The sequence below is a fragment of the Lissotriton helveticus genome, chromosome 4_1 (assembly GCF_964261635.1).
Source record: "Lissotriton helveticus chromosome 4_1, aLisHel1.1, whole genome shotgun sequence".
In the NCBI taxonomy this organism is placed as follows: domain Eukaryota; kingdom Metazoa; phylum Chordata; class Amphibia; order Caudata; family Salamandridae; genus Lissotriton; species Lissotriton helveticus.
Genome location: NC_136063.1, coordinates 88,877,422 through 88,899,177, shown reverse-complemented (window position 1 = coordinate 88,899,177; position 21,756 = coordinate 88,877,422). Strand labels below are relative to the sequence as shown.

General features: G+C 45.9%; 1 protein-coding gene across 1 annotated transcript in view; it reads right to left on the bottom strand.

Annotated features, from left to right (window-relative positions):
- LOC144827032 (E3 ubiquitin-protein ligase TRIM39-like) overlaps nucleotides 1-20,912 on the bottom strand; it is a 230,620-nt gene extending 209,708 nt beyond the window's left edge. The window contains exon 1 of the mRNA XM_078685498.1: nucleotides 20,456-20,912. Coding sequence (XP_078541624.1) covers nucleotides 20,456-20,836 — 381 coding nt within the window. The 5' untranslated portion in view covers nucleotides 20,837-20,912. The remainder of the gene's footprint in view (nucleotides 1-20,455) is intronic.
- Between the last annotated feature and the right edge of the window lie 844 nt (nucleotides 20,913-21,756).

Genomic DNA, 21,756 nt, shown 5'->3' with positions numbered 1-21,756 from the left:
TGGTTCGTAATAGGACAAGCGGTCAAAGAGATTCTAAATTGACTTCAAATGAACATCACTCTTGCATCCTGTGTCACATGGCAAAAAATTAAGCAAAAGTGGGGGCAAATATGGAGCGGGCACATATTAACATTGCAAACCAATACATTTTTTACAATATTCAAAAATATTAAAAAACATGAAGATACAGTGCTCACAGGTAAGTGAAAAGGAAGCGCGCTGTGATAAGTGAAGGAGAGACTTTTAAAAGCATACATCGTATTGATAACATAAGAAAACTCCTTATATACCATTTACACATATTAGGAGTTACGTTGTAAGGTGGTCGATGGCATTTCGATCACAATTACTCGGGATGATCATCAAGACTGGTGTGAGCACCTGGTATTCAGCATGTCTGGGAATAGGTGTCTCATTTGGTCGAAGAGTAGAGTAGAGGGCTGTGAATGCCCAGAAGAAAAAGGATTATGACGGCACCACTGCAGAGTCGAAACGTTGACCACCTTACAACATAACTCCTAATTTGTGTAAATTGTATATAAGGAGTTTTCTTTAGGTGTCAGTGCGATGTATGTTTTTAAAAGTCTCTCCTTCACTTATCACAGCACGCTTCCTTTTCACTTACCTGTGAGCACTGTATCTTCATATTTTTGAATATTGTAAAAATAAATTAATTGGATTGCAATATTCATATGTGTTCCACCCCATATTTCCCTCCCTTTTGCTTAAATTTTTTTGCCATATAACACAGGATGTAAGATTGATGTTCATTTTAAGTTAATTTAATATCTTTTTGACCGATTGGCCTATTAAGAACCATTGTTTCTCTTTAATCAAATACCACCCCAGATTCTGGTATTAGGGAATACTTGTTATGTATAAACAAATAAGGGAGATGTGAAACGATCGACAAAGCGGGCCAATCTAGATCCCACAACCGGTGAATCTGCAGACCACCAACTAGACATGTATGCATGACCAGGTCCCCTTGAATTGGGAGCACACGCTGTGGATGCAAGCCAGACTTTGGGGGCTCCGTACAAAGCCATCTTGTCACCAGGCACAAGTATTAGTTCCACGCCCACACCACGCTGCCAGCTGGAATTCAGCAGATGATATGGGCATGCTTCAGGTGTCACACTTAGATGGTGTGGGTCCTTCATTGGAGATCTTTGATGCCCCTGAGACCTCAGAAAGAACAGGGAGTAAGATCACCAAGCCCTTGGAGAGCACACTTCAGGGTGCCACAAAGCAGCCGGTAGTCAGCCCGGGCCAGCCACTATTCCGGAAGGGCATGCAGTCCCTTTAAATGGCAGTAATCCTTTTTGTGCACAACAGAGTCCTGTGGCAATGTGCACCACGCAGACCAGGGTGTCCGGTCCTCCGTCCCCACAAGCGTATCTCACCCTTTGCTGCAGGATTGCACCAGTATTTATTCTGAAGTTTGCCTAGGAAGTTGGGGTTGATTCAAAGGGTCTCCCTTTGAACCTCGGATATCGCCCCTAAATTTCAGTCCTACTTGACATGAGAACGTGGAAAGCAGATCTTAATCTTAATCTTTAGTGGCGCCATGATCTGGCCCCGGAGCCAAGTGTCAAAACCTCCTCCTACAATCTCTGCAGCCAGGCCCGCTAACATCAGAGGTCTGTATTTACACTTGAATGCTCAGTGTTTCATAGCTGCCATTGGGGAATGCCCAGATGTGCTCACCCAACCTCCAGTGTGGACTGGAGCCAAGCCAAAAAGCACAAAAGTGTTTTATAGCAGAGAAATGCCCATGTACTAGTAGTGAACGATGGATTAAACCCAGATCCTTGTAACTGGGGGTGAATGTTTGCTTTGTCCAGCATTCCGTCCATCAATTGTTCCTTTTGCATATGTCGCCCTAAATGGGAAGGGTATGCCCAGACGTGGGTCCCGTGCTCAACACACCACTGGAGTCAAGCTATCCTGGCTGATGAAGGGTGATGCCCTGAAACCAGTCCCATGATACTTGTTTCCGGTCCAGGGAGGACCTTGGCTTGGCAGTTCGGGCTGGACTGTTCCCATAATTTGCATATGGCTGGGTCCAAACTGGGGTGTTGTGGTGAGCAAAAGAATGATGGATTAAACCCAGATCCTTGAGACTGGGGGTTAATATTTGCATTGTCCAGCATTCCGTCCATCAATTGTTCCTTTTTCATGTTCTAGTAGTGGCATTTCTACTGGAAACATGACAAAGTTACCTTTGCCACTGGAAAGGGGTTGTCGCTGAGAATCCAAAGATAGGAAACATGATGAGGTAGCTCCGCAGCAACCCATCGTTGCAGCCCGAACTAATAAAAACCATTTCCCCAGGTTCGCTTTTGAGAAGAGCAAACCTCATAGGAAGTGAAATCACATATGGTTATTCCTCACTATCGGGGCAGGGAAACACACCTGTGTACCTGTCCTGTCTTTCCCCTACCAATCGCATCACCCCTTAGGGCTTACCCTCGGACCCTCGGGGTAAGCCAGTAGAAGTGGAAGGTCCTCTCAGGATGGCTATTGACTTAAACAGGTCAGTCTGAGCAAAACGCGCAATTGCGCACATTCGGGTGCAATGGCAGGCTGAATAGGTATTTAATAACACCATTGGTGCAAAGCACACCGGACATGAGCACCATTGGTGAAAAGCACATTGTACTGGAAAGTATAACTGCACTACACTGCACTTGAGATCATAGTGCACAGAGCGTTATACTGTAGTAGATGTCTCCCTTCCCTGGGGAGCACACTGTGGAAAATAGAGCACTGCACTAGACGACACAAAAAGAGTACTCTGTAAACGTCACACTGTACTCCATGGTACACTGTAGTAAATTGTTCCTTGCAATTCTATTATACCACTCACTGCACTAGACTACACATTACTCTATAGAGCATTCGGTACTTGCAGTTATCAACAAGCTACACTACACAGCACAGTACTGGGAAGCAGGGGAAAGCACATAGTGGCCAGCACACTATATTACAAAGCACAGTACGAGTGAGCAGCAGAGAGCAAACGGCACTAGACTGCACAGTGTGAGCTATCAGCAGAGAGCACATAGCAGTGGCCAGCACACTGCACTAGACAGCACAGTACTAGGAAGAAGCAGAGAGAACGTAGCACTGGTGAGCATGCTGTACTAGAAAACAAGGTACTAGGAAGAAGCAGAGAGCACACAGCACTAGCCGGCATGCTGCACTACACAACACAGTACTAGGAAGCAGCAGAGAGAACATATCAGTGGCCAGCACGCAGTACTACACAATACAGTATGAGGAAGCAGCAGAGAGCACACAGTACTAGACAGCACAGTACTAGGAAGAAGCAGAGAGCACAGCAGTGATCAGCTCGCTATATAGACAACACAGAACTATGAAGAAGCAGAGAGCACACAGCACTGGCCAGCACGTTGCACTAAACAGCCCAGTACTAGGAAGCAGGTGATTTCAACTGCCATTTTGAACCATTGGAATGTTTGAAGGAGGGTGCTTTAACTGCTGAGGATGACTACTAGGAGATTCCCCCATGCCAATCCCCCAACCCGAAATCATGGTCCCCTCTAGAGGTGCAGATTACGTCCCTAACTTTGAATTATGCCCTGAGGGCCTGCAACGGGCGTACTCCATCTGATACCCCCTCATTGTGTACCTTTAATTGAAAGGATCACGAGTCTTGCTTGGACTACATTTTTGTAGATACAGGCATGTGGCCCAAGGTTTTGGATTTCAGGGTAATTGAAAGACTAGACAGTGACCATAACGCCCTTTGCTTAGATATGGTACACCCTGTGCCGGAAGAAGGGACGCCACTTACAGATCTAAGTGAGGACACAGGGAACCTAGTTCTATCCAATAATAGACGCAGGGTAAGATGGGGGAAATTGGTTAACTTACCAGAATGCATCTGTAAAATTTATGTCCTGGCACTCCCAAAGCTAGTTGAAATGGATGAACTAAATCAGCAAACCAAGAACCACCGACTCAAATGAGAAATTAGCCCAAATCCATGCAGATTTAGTGGGAAGTTTAGGAGAGGTCTTTTACCCTGAGGTGGGGACTAGGAAGAAGAGGACATTAACTTCAGCTTGGTACAACTCTACATGCAAAAAGATTAAAACTGAGCTGATTTTTATGGTAAAGTCTGGTGCCGACAAGGGTAAGGTACTTGAGCTGAGACGTAAATACAGGGAAGCCATCGCTCAGGCAAAGTCAGATTGGGATTGGGATAGATGGCAGGACCTATCCCTGGCATTGGAAACCAGGGATTCAAGAAAATTCTGGTCTCTCGTCCATACGGGTACAGGCGAGTTGAAATCAGCTGTGGAGCCGAATATTGCTGCCTCAGTTTGGGAGTCTCATTTTAGTAAATTGTATCAAGACACTCTCGTTTCTGCCAACGAGGTAACACTCGATACCACCCATGAGTCCGCAGATAATTTAGAATTCACACTGGGCGAGGTGGTAAATGCCATAGAGAGATTGGCGAGGGGGAAGGCACCAGGCCTTGACAAACTCCCCGGAGATTTGATTAGATACCATCCAGAGATCTGGGGTCCCTACTTCCAAGTTATATTTAATTCCATATTGGGAGGGATGGAGATCCCCTGTACTTGGCTGGAGGCAGAGATAGTACCGATTTTCAAGAAGGGCTCTCCTCTGCTCCCAGCCAACTACAGGCCGATCAGCCTCATAGAAGTACCCCAAAAACATTTTTGCCCGCCTTCTACTGGACCATCTTCTCGACTGGATGGAGGACAATGCCATTCTTAGTCCCCTCCAGGCGGGCTTCAGGAAGAACACGTCCACCGCGGACCAGATTTTCCGCCTCGTTCTTCTTTACTGGAAAACAGTGGTGATCAAGGGGGGGGGGGGGGGGGGGGAGTCTGTACACTGTTTTTGTGGACCTGAAGTCCGCATTCGATTTGGTACCCCGTGGGAAAATATGGAAGGTTCTTAAGGAGCTGGGCGTTCCACCACAATTGCTACAGGCAATAATCAGACTCCACGTTGGCAATTTCGCTAAGGTTAGGTGTGGGAGGGATGGTGCGTTGTCTTCTAGGTTTCCAGTTCACAGGGGGGTAAGACAGGGGTGTGTCCTTGCACCGACCCTGTTTTGCCTCTTTGTTAACAATGTCATATCCCATCTCGTAAACGTTAGGGACAACGATGCTCCTAGGTTGGGAGGTAGGAGGGTCCCGGCAATTATGTTTGCCGATGATACCCTCCTGCTCTCCAAATCCCCGATGGGGATCCAACGGATACTGGATGGGTTTGGGGATTTCTGCAGGGCACATGGCCTGGAGATCAACGCTGAAAAAAACAAATTCATGGTATTCAATCCCTCCTCAACAACTAGGCCCAACCCAACCCTGGGATCCGAAAGGTAGGAAAGGGTTAGAACGTTCCAGTATTTGGGGGTAACTTTACATGAAAATTTATCATGGGCACCGCAGATAGCAAGATCCCGTTTAAAGTTATCCCAAATGGTGGGAGCAATTTTGAAGGTTTCGAATTCATCAACCTTCAAACCTGTTAGTCCAGCCTTGGAGATGTACAAAACCCAAGCCAGAGCAGCCTCTTCCTACGGTGGTGAGCTATGGGGCCACAAAGCTGGGATAGAACTCATTAAGGTGGAAAACAACTTCCTTAGACGCTTGTTGGCCCTTCCCCAAGGCACACCCTTGTTACCTCTGAGATTAGATCTGGGGCTCCCCTCAATAGGGGACGAATTGGCCATAAAACCATTGAGGTTTTGGCACATGTTATGGACCACGGGCGAACTTTCCCACTACAGGCAAGATCTCAAGAACATCCTGGACCTAAACCACACTGACAGACTTCCATGGGTGGCATATGTCAAGCGAGAATTCTATCGCCTAGGACTGCCTGAGTTGTGGGACGACCCCGAAAGAGGTTGTCAAGGGGTGTCACGCAAGATGGTTACTAGGATTTTTAAGCCTAATCTCGCTCGTGTGTACATCGAAAGTTGGCACCCTAACTGAACAATTTTTGGCCACCAAAAATTCTTTTTACTTTGAAGGTTTTATGGACATCATATTCTCGATTCTTGCAAGGAAGCTGTTCATTCAATGGAGGTTTGGAACGCTGCCCCTTAAAGCCCTTACTAGTAAATGGACAATGTCGGACGATAAAATCTGTCCTGGGTGCAGTGGGAATGTGGAGGACGAACTACATGTGTTGTTTTTTTGCCCTGCCTACAACAGACCGAGGAAATATTGGCTAGCGCCACTGTGCAGAAATTTGGGCATTAGAAACTATTTACAATCCTATAGAATCTTAAAGACAAGTACCATGCACCATATAGTTTTTGCAGTTGCCAAGTATTTAATGGCCATGTGGCAGATAAGGGGAAAAATATTGAATGTCTAATTTCCCACTAAATATGTACTGGACTGTAATGAAATGTAGCTAACTGTGTCCATAGCTCCCCTGACTTTCCTGGAACCGAACTGATTTGTATGTTGCTCCTAGCCCTGATTTTACTGTATGTTTTATGTGTTTTGAATGTTTTAATGAATCTTTTATGGTCTCAAATGGCCGAAATAAAGAATTTTTGGATTTTGAAGCAGGAGAGAGAACATACCAGTTGCCAGCTCGCTGTACTACACACTACAGTACAATGAAGCAGCAGAGAGCACATAGCAGCGGCCAGCACACTGCGCTTGACAGAAATGTACAAGGAGGCAGCAGAGAGCATGCTGTACTAGACAGCACAGTTTTAGGAAGCAGATGAAAGCACATACTGTGGCCAGCACGCTGTACTACACAGCACAGTACGAGGAAGCGGCAGAGATCACAAAGCACTCATCGTACTAGACAGCACTGCACTAGGAAGCAGGAGAGAGCACGCTGTACTAGACAGCAGTGTACTAGGAGGCAGGAGAGAGCAGGTAGTAGTGTCCAGCATGCTGTACTAGACAGCACAGTATGAGGAAGCAGCACAGAGCACAGAGCACTGGCCAGCACACTGTACTAGACAGCACAGTTTTAGGAAGCAGCAGAGAGCACACTGTACAAGACAGCACAGTACTAGGAAGCAGCAGAGAGCACACTGTACAAGACAGCACAGTACTAGGAAGCAGAAAAGAGTGCGCTGTATTAGACAGCACATTACTAGGAGGCAGCAGAGAGCCCATAGCAGTGCCCAGCACACTGTACTAGGCAGCACAGTACTAGGAAGAAGCAGAGAGCACACAGCATTGGCCAGCACGCTGCACTACACAGCATTGTACTAGGAAGCAGGAGAGAGAACCTAGTAATGGCCAGCAGGCTGCACTAGACAGCACAATACTAGGAAGAAGCAGAGAGCACAGCAGTGGCCAGCACACTATACTACACAGCACTGTACGAGGAAGCATCAGAGAGCACATAGCAGTGGCCAGCAGTGTTGTGTAGTTCCTATAAACCTAGATAGGATCTGCGCTTTTAGACAACATAGACTGTAGGATTGGTATCAGATTCTAGATGCCCCCACCGGGGATGATTGCCTTTGTACCAGCTAGCTCACAGTGCCACTAGAAACCCCCTCTTACCAAGGAGAGAATAGTTCCTGGCAACTATCGAACATATCAACGCTGTCGAGTCAGGGATCGTGGAAACAGTGCATTACGTTTTGCTCAGTCACTCGTGCTCAGATTGTTTGAGAGAAACACAAAATAAACAGTGTGGACGTTTTTCAATAAGCATTTATTGAACCAGCGCCATTCTAGTGTAAAATAGGTGTGCTGAAACAACCATTAGACAGAAACAGATATCAATGATTATAAGCACCAACAGAGTAAAAGGATGGTAGATTCCCACCATAGTGCTAAAACAGTGAACACAGGCAGGTATACAAAATACATGACAATAAAATGTGTACTCCTACAACGCGACTCTAACTAGATGTACCTAAGTCTACCTAGCATGTATGTAGCAGTAGAGCCAAGAAACCCTCTAGGATAAAGTCAAACCCTTTACCTGAAGTGAGAGACTGTGGGACCATGTCGTGGTCTCGAGATGGACACCACGCAAGGGATATCAGACCACTGCGAGATGGAGTGTCTGCATGCAGGAGCCTCAGCGTCTCGCGTCAGTGTGTCAGCATGGAAGTCCTTATTCTCCTCTATATCAGCAAGATATGGTGTTTATATACCCATATAGACTATAGCAACTCATTGTATGTGGGTTTGTGTAAAAAAGGCTTCCAGCGTTTACAATGCGTTCAAAACGCAGCTGCCCGCCTGCCACTTAATTTATCAAGAAGATCATCAGGGAAAAGTGCCCTAGCCACACTTCAGTGGCTCCCTATACATGAGCGCATTACATTTAAAACAATGTGTATGACGCATCGCATCGCCCAAGGAAGAGGGCCAAAATATCTCCAAAATGTATTGACCAAATATCAACCCAGACGATTTTTAAGATCTCAAGGATGTATGCTCTTCCAGGTACCCAGAATTCACCGAGCACGCATGGGCGGTAGATCCTTTTAATACCTGGCCAGCAAACAATGGAATGCACTACCCTCGGAGCTCAGAATGGAACCTTCAGAAAAAAAATTGTCAAAAATCCCGAAGGTATGAACCTCTCCGTTTGATCCCTCTATAATACTTTCCCCCTAAATTTTGGACTATCCACTCAGTCCTTGTTCAAAAAGCGCGGGGACACACTGTTTTCCTAGTGTAACCAGGCGCTATATAAAAGGCTTTTAATATTATTATTAGTGGTACCCTCAGGGTTTCTACCTTGCTGTGCCATGTCAGACTTAGGATGATGTAAGGAATTACCCTTAAACATAGTTATTATGCTGGAGATGGTAGTCCTACTGAGTTTCCAAGAATCTTCATGCATAATATATGAGGCTACTTTTCAGGGAAAACCCCATGTCCTGTAAGCAGTACCGTAGCCAGGCAAGAGGTCTGTCCCAAGAACCGTTATGTAGTGTAATGGGAGGAGAATATAGGTGAAACGCTAGGCTGCTACCTGAGCCTATATTGGGGTGCCTATATGGAACAGAACAGCACACGGTACTAGACAGCACAGTACGAGGAAGCCACAGAGAGCATGCTGTACTGCGCAGCACAGTACTAGGAAGCAGGAGAGAGCACACAGCAGTGGCCAGCACCCTTTACTACACAGCACAGTACTAGGATGCAGCAGAGAGAAAACAGCACTGACCAGAAGGCTGTACTGGACAGCACAGTACGAGGAAGCATCAGAGCATGCTGTACTAGACAGCATAGTACTAGGAAGAAGCAGAGAGCACACAGCACTAGCCGGCATGCTGCACTACACAACACAGTACTAGGAAGCAGCAGAGAAAACATATCAGTGGCCAGCATGCAGTACTACACAGTACAGTATGAGGAAGCAGCAGAGAGCGCACAGTACTGGGAAGCAGCAGAGAGCACATAGCAGTGGCCAGCATGCTATACACCACCGCACAGTACGAGGAAGCAGTAGAGAGCACACATCACTGGCCAGCACACTGTACTAGACAGCACAGTTCTAGGAGGCAGGTGAAAGAATGCTGTATTGGAGCGCACGCTAAACTAGAAATTACAGTACTAGGAAGCAGGAGAGAGCACATAGCAGTGGCCAGCCCGCTGTACTAGACAGCACAGTACTAGGAAGAAACATAGAGCATGTAGTAGTGGCAAGCACACTCTACTAGACAGCTCAGTACTAGGGAGCAGGAGAGAACATTCTGTACTAGACAGCACAGTACTAGGAAGCATATAGTAGTGGCCAGCACGCTGTACTACACAGCACAGTACTAGGAAGCAGCAGAGAGCACACAGCAGCAGCCAGCCCGATGTCCTAGACAGCACTCTACTAGGAAGCAGCAGAAAGCATGTAGTAGGGGGGCAGCATGCTGTACTACACCATACAGTACAAGGAAAAATCAGGGAGCACACAGCTCTGGTCAGCACGCTGTACTAGACAGCACAGTATGAGGAAGAAGCAGAGAGCACACAGTAGTGGCCCTCACGTTGCACGGCACAGCACAGTAGAGTACTAGGAAGTAGCAGAGAGCACACAGTACTGGCCAGCACACAGCACTGGTCAGCACACAGCACTAGATATCACAGTACTGGGAAGCAGAAGAGAGAAGATTGCTAGCCACTGCTATCTGTACTACACAGTAAAGTACGATGAAGCAGCAGAGAGCACAGCAGAGGCCAGCGCGCTGTATAGACAACACTGTACTATAAAGAACCAGAAAGCACACAGCAGTGTCCAGCACGGTGTAGTGGACAGCACAGCACAAGGAAGAAGCAGAGAGCACACAGGACTGGCCAGCATGCTGCACTAAACAGCCCAGTAGTAGGAAGGAGGAGAGAGAAAATAGCAGTAGCCAGCACGCTGTACTGCACAGTACAGTACAATGAAGCAGCAGAGAGCACATAGCAGCGGCCAGCCCGCTGCACTAGACAGAAATGTACAAGGAAGAAGCAGAGAGCATGCTGTACTAGAAAGCACAGTATTAGGAAGCAGGAGAGAGCACATAGCTGTGGCCAGTACGCTGTACTGCACAGCACAGAACGAGGACGCAGCAGAGAGCACACATCACTCACCGTACTAGACAGCAGAGTACTAGGAAGCAGCAGGGAGCACATAGCAGCGCGTAGCACACTTCACTAGACAGCACAGTACTAGGAAGCAGCAGAGATCACACAGCATGGGCCAGCACGCTGTACTAGACAGCAAAGTACTAGGAAGAAGCAAAGAGCACAGCAGTGGCCAGCGTGCTATATAGATAACGCAGTACTATGAAGAAGCAGAGAGCACACAGCAGTGGCAAGCAGGCTGTACTGGACAGCACAGCACGAAGAAGCAGCAGAGAGCACACAGCACTGACCAGCACGCTGCACTAAACAGCCCAGTACTAGGATGGAGGAGAGAGAACATAGCAGTAGCCAGCACGCTGTACTACACAGTACAGTACAATGAAGTAGCAGAGAGCACATAAAAGCGGCCAGCCCGCTGCACTAGACAGAAATGTACAAGGAAGAAGCAGAGAGCACGCTGTACTAGACATCGCAGTATGAGGAAGCAGCAGAGAGAAACCAGCACTGACCAGAAGACTGTACTAGACAGTGGAGAAGTGTGGCTCACTGGTTAGAGCAGGCAGACCCTGAAGCAGAGGTCAGACCCGGGACCAGGGTTCAATTCCCGGAGCGGAAGGGTCTTGAGCTAAAATGTCCATGGACTCGATAATTCTCGCTTTGGTGCCTGACCTAATCATGGGTTCACACTCTGCAACTCTGGGCATTAAGCTTGCTTAATCTCCACAATGGCCCCCCACGGCGGGATGCCTGGCTTTCACATTGGGGATGCCCTGTAGGGGCTATCTCACAGGGAAAAGCCAGGACGGGTTCCCAAGGCAAGCGCTTAGAGACCCCTGGGTGATAAGCGCTATATAAATACAATATACAATACAATACAGTACTAGGAAGCAGGAGAGAGCACACTGTAGTGGCCAGAACACTGTACTAGACAGCACAGTGCTAGGGAGCTACAGAGAGCACACAGCAGTAGCTAGCACACTGAGCTAGACAGCACAGTACTAGGAAGCAGGAGAGAGCACGCTGTACCAGAAAGCCTGCTGTACTGGACAGCATAGTACTAGGAAGAAGCAGAGAGCACACAGTAGGCGCCTGCATGCTGTACTAGACAACACAGTACTAGGAATAAGCAGAGAGCGCACAGAAGTGGTCAACAAATTGTAGTGGACAACACAGTACGAGGAAGCAGGAGAGAGAACACAGCAGTGGCCAGCACACTGCACTAGACAGAAATGTACAAGGAAGCAGCAGAGAACATGCTATACTAGACAGCACAGTATTAGGAAGCAGGAGAAAGCACATAGCTGTGGCCAGCACGCTGTACTACACAGCATAGTACAAGGAAGCAGCAGAGAACACACAGCACTCATCGTACTAGACAGCACAGAACTAGGAAGCAGGAGAGAGCACGCTGTACTAGACAGCACAATACTAGGAAGCAGCAGGGAGCATGCTGTGCTATACAGCACTGTACTAGGGAGCAGGAGAGAGCAAATAGCAGTGTCCAGCATGACGTACTACACAGCACAGTATGAGGATGCAGCAGGGAGCACACAGCACTGGCCAGCACACAGTAGAAGACAGTACATTACTAGAAAGCAGGAGAGAGCATACTGTACTTGACAGCACAGTAATAGGAAGCAGCAGAGAGCAAACATTACTGGTCAGCACTCTGTACTAGACAGCACAGTACTAGGAAGCAGCAGAGAGCTCACAGCAATGGCCAGCACGCTGTACTAGACAGTACAGTACTAGGAAGCAGGAAAGAGCAAGCTGTACTAGACAGCATAGTACTAAGCATTTAAGCATTTTTTGTAAGAATATTCATGGGTCTGTTGATAAATAAAATTGTCCTTTTTAGAAAGACACATAAAAAGTAGCGCAAATATTTTGTCATGTTATAAGTTAGGCTTCTGTGCTTAGGCTTATAAATGAATACGTCTAAAATGATAGGCAAGAGATGCAGCTCGCTTTTATATGTGGAATTATCAAAAATGATTGGGTTTCTTAAAAATAATTCATACATTTTGAAAATAATAATTAAAAATAAGTGCTACAAAATTCGTTTTTTACTATTCATAAAGCTTAATGCTCATACTGTGACCTCCTAGCATTATAATTTTATTTAAGTTGTGTTGCACTGCATAATGAGAACATTAGCATATGGAATTTCACTTAGCGCAGGCGTACAAAACTCATTTTTATAAGGATTTACATGGGATATGTCTAATGTCCAATCTCTGCAGTTTGTAGAAAACATTCTAAGGATGATTAATATGTAAAACAATTATAGGATATTTATTTTTAAGTGCCCCTAACATTAAAGTCGAATTTGGGTAAAATAGACCATTTAAAACACCATTCTTGCCATTTATAATAGCTTTAAAGTGCTTTAGGCTTCAGTAAAGGCATACATGTAGGTATAATACAAATTTGCAGGTTGTCCCCATTTTGGGGTTTTCCTTTTAAATGACCCAGTGAGATCCATTTAAGGTAGATGAAATGAGTACCGCTGCAACAAGCATTTGTTCTAAAAACTGGTTTGTGTGTTATTAAGGTTCTGTGAAGTCATGCTGAGATGCTATCTTTAGTTTCCCTATAAACAATGGAAGAGGTTGACATTTGTGACCTTTTAAAATTATGGCCTTGTCTCTGTGGAATGCAGAATGACCTTGCTAAACAGGCCTCTGAAAGGTGGAATTTCTGGTTTCTCCACATGAACATCAATACAATTACAGAACTTAATTCCAAAGGGAAAATATAAAACAAGGTTTCTTTGAAATTCCCAACATCATGTTAAATGCTCTGCAGAACTGATACATTTGTATCTCTGCTCTAAAAAAATAATGTCCGCTAGTTGCTTTTATTTGACAGAAAATGAAGGACTGCATTAAGTCTTAGACAGAAAATAAGACGAAGTCTTTAATTGAAATTTTGAAGGCTACATGCTTAAGTGAGTACGAATTGTGGCGCAAAGATAACATGGAGTGTCAGTGAAAGAATTTTACTTTTGGAAAGTTAAAATGGCTTAATGTAGCAAGCTGACTGACAAGATGGTAACAGTTAAGTAATGGAAATGTATTTTTGTATTTGTTGATGTGTATCATGTTTTGTCTTCTGATTAAAAGTTATAATTGATATTCGTTTGTTATGAGAAATGTTCCTCTTTTGTGTGTTGTGGTTTTTTTTTTGCTTCTGCCTACAGATCATTCATGGATTGTTCTGGGTGATTTAAAACGGTCAAGACACGTGAGTTTGGTTGGTTGAAAGGAGATGTGTTTTTGCATAACTCCTTTGGAAAGAAATGTTCATGTGACTTTTATGTTTGTGTATTTTATCCTATCATGAATTGTTCTTGCTGGTCCTGTATGTTAGAAAGTTGTATTTGACAGCAGATATCCACTAACTGGTGATCTACTGTCAAAAAAAGGGTGAAGATTTTAAACCTGACAAATTAAGAAGGCCCGAATATTGGGTTTTGGGACATGGTATTGTGCGTCACCGCTCATTTACATATGTTATTGTTTTGTCTTTGCTTTTTGTGCTTGATGCTTGATATACAGCAAGTATATCTGATGGCTTGACATGTGCGTTATGCATGTTTTTGTTTTATATTGCTGCTTTTGATACTATTACAAGTTTACCTGTGTTGTGAAGGGATATACATGACGATGTATATTGCTACACTACAGTTGGGTTGATTTGCTAAATTTCACAAATATGATATTTTCATTTTTGTGAACATGACACCGACAACACTTCACCAGTGTATGTCAAATTTGGCTATAAATAGTATTCAAGAAAAATAAAAGAGATATACAGGATCAAAATGTGTCACTTGCCCCCTCTTCCCTTAAAGGAACAGGCAGCCCTAAATTTATGTATCCTGATTGGACGCAAGGATAAAATTATAGATCTGTGACTCTTGTACATGGTGACCTAATTTCTATATTACATTACTCAGTTTTGTTCTGCTTCCTAAGTAGTGTATGGCTTTGTACCTAAAGGAAACCAGGTTTCATTTTTTTCCCTGAAGAAGGAACTGGAACATTAGCTGAGGTTACCGTATATGGTGTAGCGGCCAGCGGTAGAGTTAAATTTGTAACCTATGGTGATTTTTTTTGTGTATCACTCACACTCTTGGTATTGTGTCACATGCTTGACTATCACCCAAGTATTTTCTTGTTCTTCCTATAAATTTTGACCTAGTCCCATTTCTCTTTTCCATATTTCTTTCACTAGTCAGCTTTTTATTATTATTGATGTATTGTTCAGGTTCACACTTCCAGATTGCAGTAATGTACCAGAGACCCCCATATTATGTATAATTCCCTTTTGTATGACCAGACTGTTTTTTAAGAATTTTCTTTAGACGTAATCATGTCGCTATCTACCCTTAGATGAAGAGGATATACTCTCACACGGAAACCCAATTGAAAAGCCTAGAGGCACTGTTTTGCCGACTGCCTTTTTATTTGTATTGCTTTTTGAAAATGACAGTGTATTCTAGACCAAGATTGTTCCATGGCGTATGGCCATTCCTTTGAAGATCGCAGGCCACCTGTTTGCAGTCCCCTTGTTATACAATGAACTGTGTAAAGCATCGCACTTGCTCCATCAGATGGCATCGGACATCACAGAACCAGACTTTCAGTGCAAAAGAGCGCCTGTTATGTACTGGTAACCTCTGACCGTGTGCAGTCCCTTGAGCCCCTTAATTTCAGTGCACAAGAGCGCCTGTCATGTGCTGGTAACCTCTGACAGTGTGCAGTCCCTTGAGACCCTTGGCCTGAGTTTTGGCCACACCCCCATTTTTCCTTTGCTCCATTGGAAGTGCAGTGCACCGGCGGATCCAAGATTGGCAAAAGGCACTACATTCTGGTGCCCATGAAAGAGCAGCCTGAGCGTCCTCTGACACTGAATGATGAGTGTTGGAGCCTGAGAATGGTCCTGGGTCTGCACGAGATGATCTGTGCCCTTGATCAATGGAGAGCACACTACCTGTAGTGCCTGCCGCAAAGGAGAGATACTGGTGCACTGTTATTGAGACATTGAGACTTTTGAATGAGCTATGAGTGTTTGCCAGGAGGGCACTCCAACGGATCATGAAAGGCCTGAATGAAGAGGCCCATGCGAAAGAAAACAACAAAAGAAGACTTGATGGACAATAGAAGCCTGCCAGAGAGGCTTTTTGAACGGACTCTGGGCATAGTTGGTTTCACAAGAGGTTTCCGTGTGATTGTATAGATTAGGTGTTAGGAGACTGATACTTATTGTTTGGCTGGCATTGTTTTAAAGTAGTATTCTGTTAAGTAAAAGCAGAATAAAGTCCATTCTCTGTGGAAGAGTATCCCCTTTTCACCTCAGAGCATTAATGAGGGTCACCACTGTTTCATCTGAACATACAAAACTTACTGAAATGCATAGGAGCCCTAGAAATGTTGCTAGATAGTTTTGGGATTTGCTTTCTGCTTGGGGTTGTGAAAGATTATAGTTTCGTTTGTAATAGTGGTCACTACTTTCCCATGTTATCTATATGTTCTTAATAACGTGTTTTCTAGTGTTTTTTTTAAAGATGACGTTGTCTTTTATGGGTGGGATTGTTTTTTTCTACTCAATTGACTTCTGTACCCACCTCCCAACCTGTGTCTCTTCCTACTATTGCTCCTTTGCATTCTTTCCTTATTTTACCTGAACATGAACTGGTTAGGAGATCAGAGTTTACTAATAATTCCTTTGTACAGCTTCTGCATCAACAACAGTTAGTAGTGAACATCACTAATTGTTGGGTGTGAGGTCTTGTGCCACATACTACAGATAGAGGTATTCCCTATTTGGCCCTGCCATATTTGGCCTTTGTGCTACTACGTGTGTAAAGAGACGTGTCCCGAGAGAGTTACTAAGTAATAGGATTATGCTCCAGCAACATCTTGATGATCTGATGAATATAGACCTGGATTCAGATTGACGCGAGTTTAGGTTATTGCCTATGTAAGGGCAAAAGGAGGGTCTGAGGTTCCGTGAATTCTGAACCTGGGTCATAAAGGTCGTCGTTCTGTTACGATTTGGTAACAGCGAACCGTAAACCGTGAGTTCAGCAAGTATGAGTGTTTTCATCATGTTACACCGATGGATTCACTGTGTATTTGAAGATTTCGTTCTGAACCATGGGTTCCATTTTGTGCATGGCAGCCATTTTGTAGTTTGTATTTGTATTTGTATTTATTTATTTGTAAAGCGCAAACATTCATCCTGAGAGGACATCACGGCGCTGAAGAACATTGCAAGTGATTTGGCTTTAGCTCACTGCTGGATGACCTAAGTGAACTGACCCTGTTGCCTGAAGCTGACCTTGTTAGACCAGTTTCTTGCCCAGTAGCTGATCAAGATTAAGGATCAGAGCACAGGAGATTGTAAAGTTTGGTATACACATACATATCCCTTATCCTACCTCTCATCTGTTTCTGTTCCTCCTTTATATGACCTGTTTACGATATGGGTTGTGGTGTTCTATTATGGGTTTGTCCAGCTTGTGTAAGAAGGAATGTTGTGTTTTTTTGCATGCTTGCAAAAGCTAGGACTGCCCCTTACTTTTGTGCCGAGTCATGTAACCCTAAACATATGAAAGGCCTCTGTTCTCTGTATTTCTCAGACTACCTCATTCAGTTACTACGGTTTCTGTGTGACGTGGCCTCATTTATTACATTTAATAAAGATGTCTTTTCATATTTCAGCTTCTGTGCCAAGTTCTTTATTGATATTAGGAAGACCCCTGAGAATGGAGATTTTGGATTTCCGCAATGGTGCACTACACAGCACTGTACTAGGAAGCAGGAGAGAAGACATAGCAGTGGCCAGCACGCTGTACTACACAGCACAGTACTAGGAAGCAGCAGAGAGCACACAGTGGTGGCCAGCAATGTTGTGTAGTTCTTATAAACCTAGATAGGACAACATAGACTGTAGGATTGGTGTCCAGGCTGATTCTACATGCCCCCACCGGGTATATTTGCCTGTGTACCAGCTAGCTCACAGTGCCACTACAAACCCCTCTTGCCAAGGAGAGAATAGCTCCTGGCAGCTATCGAACATGACAACTCTGTCCCATCAGGGATCGTGGAAACAGTGCGTTACTTTTCTCTCAATCACTCGTGCTCACTTTGTTTTAGAGAGACACAGAATAAACGGTGTGGATGTTTTTCAATAAGCATTTATTGAACCAGCGCCATTCTAATGCAAAATAGGTGTGCTGAAACAACCATTAGACAGAAACAGATATCAATGATTATAAGCACCAACAGAATAAAAGGATGGTAGATTCCTACCATAGTGCTAAAACAGTGAACACAGGCAAGTGTATAAAATACATGACAAAAAAATGCGTACTCCTATAATGCGACTCTAACTAGATGTACCTAAGTCTACCTAGCAAGTATGTTGGGGTAGAGCCAAGAATCCTTCTAGGATAAAGTCAAACCCATTACCTGAAGTGAGAGACTGTGGGACCATGTCGTGGTCTCGAGATGGACACCACGCAAGGGATATCAGACCACTGCGAGCTGGAGTGTCTGCATGCAGGAGCCTCAGCGTCTCGCGTCAATGCCTCAGCATAGATGTCTTTTTTCTCCTCTGACAATCTCAGCAAGATATGGTGTTATTATACCCAAAGTGGTACCCTCAAGAGTTCTACCTTGCTGTGCCATGTCGGACTTAGGATGACATAATGAATGACCCTTATACATAGTTATTATGCTGGAGATGTTAGTCCTGCTGAGTTTCCAAGAATCCTCATGCATAATATATATGGCTAGTTTTCAGGGAAAACCCATGTCCTGTAAGCAGTACCGTAGCCAGGCAAGAGGTCAGTCCCAAGAACCGTTATGTAGTGTAATGAGAGGAGAATATAGGTGAAACGCTAGGCTGCTACCTGAGCCTATACTGGGGTACCTATATGGAACAGAACAGCACTCTGCACTGTACAGCATCAGAGAGCATGCTGTACTACACAGCACAGTACTAGGAAGCAGGAGAGAGCACAAAGCAGTGGCCAGCACCCTGTACTACACAGCACAGTACTGGGATGCAGCAGAGAGAAAACAGCAGTGGCCAGAAGGCTGTACTAGACAGCACAGTACGAGGAAGCAGGAAATAGAATGCTGTACTAGAGAGCATAGTACTAGGAAGTAGCAGAGAGCCCACAGCACTGGCCAGCACCCTGTACTAGAAATCATTGTAGGAGTAAGCAACAGAGAGCACACAGCACTGGCCAGCACACCGTTCCAGACAGCACAGTACTAGGAAGCAGGAGAGTGCACGCTGTACTAGAGAGCACGCTGTACTAAACAGCACAGTACTAGGAAGCAGGAGAGTGCACGCTGTACTAGAGAGCACACTGTACTAGGGAGCACAGTACTAGGAAGCAGGAGAGAGCACGCTGTACTAGACAGCACAGTACTAGGAAACAGGAGAGAGCACGCTGTACTAGAGAGCACGCTGTACTAGACAGCACAGTAATAGGAAGCAGCAGAGAGCACGCTGTACTAGACAGCACAGTGCTAGGAAGTAGGAAATAGCATGCTGTACTAGACAGTTTACTAGTAAGAAGCAGCAGAGATCACACAACAGTGGCCGGTACACTGTACTAGATAGTAAGGTACTAGGAAGTAGGAGAGAGCACGCTGTACTAGACAGCACACTTCTAGGAAGCAGCAGAGAGGCCATAGCAGTGGCCAGTCCGCTGCACCGCACAGCACAGTACAAGGAAGCAGCAGAGAGCATGGTGTACTATACAGCACTGTACGAGGAAGCAGCAGAGAGCACACGGCACTGGCTAGAACACAATACTAGATAGCACAGTACTAGGAAGCAGGAGTGAGCAAGCTGTACTAGAGAGCACATTACTAGGAAGCAGCAGAGAGCATGCTGTACTAGAGAGCACAGTACGAGGAAGCAGCAGAGAGCACACAGCACTGGCCAGCGTGCTGTACTAGACAGCACAGTACTAGGAAGCAGTAGAGAGCACCCTGTACTAGACAGGGCAGTACTAGGAAGCAGCAGAGATCACACAGCAGCAGCAAGCACACTACAGAGGACAGCACAGTACTAGGAAGCAGCAGAGAGCACGCTGTACTAGACAACACAGAACAAGGAATCAGCAGAGAGCACACAGCACTGGCCAGCACGCTGCATTAGACAGGGCAGTACTAGGAAGCAGTAGAGAGCACGCTGTACTGGACAGGGCAGTAATAGGACACAGCAGAGAGCACACAGCAGCGGCAAGCACACTACACTAGACAGCACAGTACTAGGAAGCAGCAGAGAGCACATAGCAGCGGCCACTACACTGCACTAGACAGCAGAGTGAAAGTATTGAGCAACAGGCACACAAATGTCACCCAAACACATTGAAGCATGGAAATGCAATCATACAGTTATGGAAAACTTAGCAGCTAAGAGTCTCAGCAGAGGGACCAGTGACTGGAAGGGCATGCAGGATTACATCCATGTCAAGGTGGGCAACAGTCTGATGTGCCCTGGCAATGACGCGCGAAACATAATGTTCCATTGCTCTTAGCCTTGCATATAAATTCCTTGAAGTGTCTAGAAGCACTTCACTTCCAGGGAGCGCTTTACACGAGTCTGCTACGTCGTACGTACTCTTTTTAACATGCAGAATCACAAGACAAAACAGATATAACAACATTCCAGCCAGGTGAATGTTTGTCCCCGTGTAGACAAGCGCGTCAGTGCGCCACTAGGCGGAGTAGCCGCTATATGAATGCTCACTATACGACACCTTGAACTCTTCCGCAGTCTCTTCTAGGCGGCTCACAAAGCGGCAGTAGGCGCTATATAAATGATATTACATACGACACCTTGTACTCCGCCGCAGCATCTTCCAGGAGGCCCACGCTGTGAGTCCTGTGCTCCTCGGACCTCTCACACACCGCACAGAGGGGCGCCTGGTCCTCCTCACAGAACAGCGCCAGGCTCTGCTGGTGCTTCTCGCACACATTCTGCTGCTGCTGTTTTAACTCTTCCACGATGCTTCGGAGCTGCCAGTTGGGCTTGGGAGGTTTTCTGCGGATCCTCTGCCTGCACTGGGGACACGCGGCCGCCACTGGTCCCTTATTGCAGTCAGTGATGCAGGAGCGGCAGAAGCTGTGGCCGCAATCTATGGAGACAGGGTCGTTAAAATAGTCCAAACAGATGGAACAAGTGGCCTCGTCTCTCAGAGCGCGCGCTGCCGCCGCCATTGTCCTATCTGGAGCAGGGAGAAGTTTATGGAAAGTTTCGTTTCTCTATCAAAGTGGGACATTGACCTGTGAGTCCTCCTCCAGAGCAGCATCGGATTGGCTGACAGCCGATGCTTCCAATTGTTTGCTAATGAGGGACAGCACAGGTGAGGATTGGCTGACAGCCGAGCCAATGAGAGACAGCGCAGGTGCGGATTGACTGACAGCCGATGCTTCACATTGTTTGCCAATGAGGGACAGCCCAGGTGCGGATTGGCTGACAGCCGATGCTTCCCATTGTTTGCCGATGAGGAACAGCGCAGGTGCGGATTGGCTGACAGCCGATGCTTCTGATTGTTTGCCAATGAGAGACAGCACAGGTGCGGATTGGTGACAGCCGATGCTTCTAATTGTTTGCTAATGAGGGACAGCACTGGTGAGGATTGGCTGACAGCCGATGCATCCTATTGTTTGCCAATGAGGGACAGCGCAGGTGCGGATTGGCTGACAGCCGATGCTTCCAATTGTTTGCCAATGAGGGACAGCGCAGTTGCGGATTGGCTGACAGCCGATGCTTCCCATTGTTTTCCAATGAGGGACAGCGCAGGTGAGGACTGGCTGACAGCCGATGCTTCCCATTGTTTGCCAATGAGGGACAGCACAGGTGCGGCTTGGCTGACAGCCGATGCTTCCCATTGTTTGCTAACGAGGGACAGCGCAGTTGCAGATTGTCTGACAGCTGATGCTTCTTATTGTTTGCCAATGAGGGTTAGCGCAAGTGAGGACTGGCTGACAGCCAATGCTTCCCATTGTTTGCCAATGAGGGACAGCGCAGGTGAGGACTGGCTGACAGCCGATGCTTCCCATTGTTTGCCAATGAGGGACAGCACAGGTGCGGCTTGGCTGACAGCTGATGCTTCCCATTGTTTGCTAACGAGGGA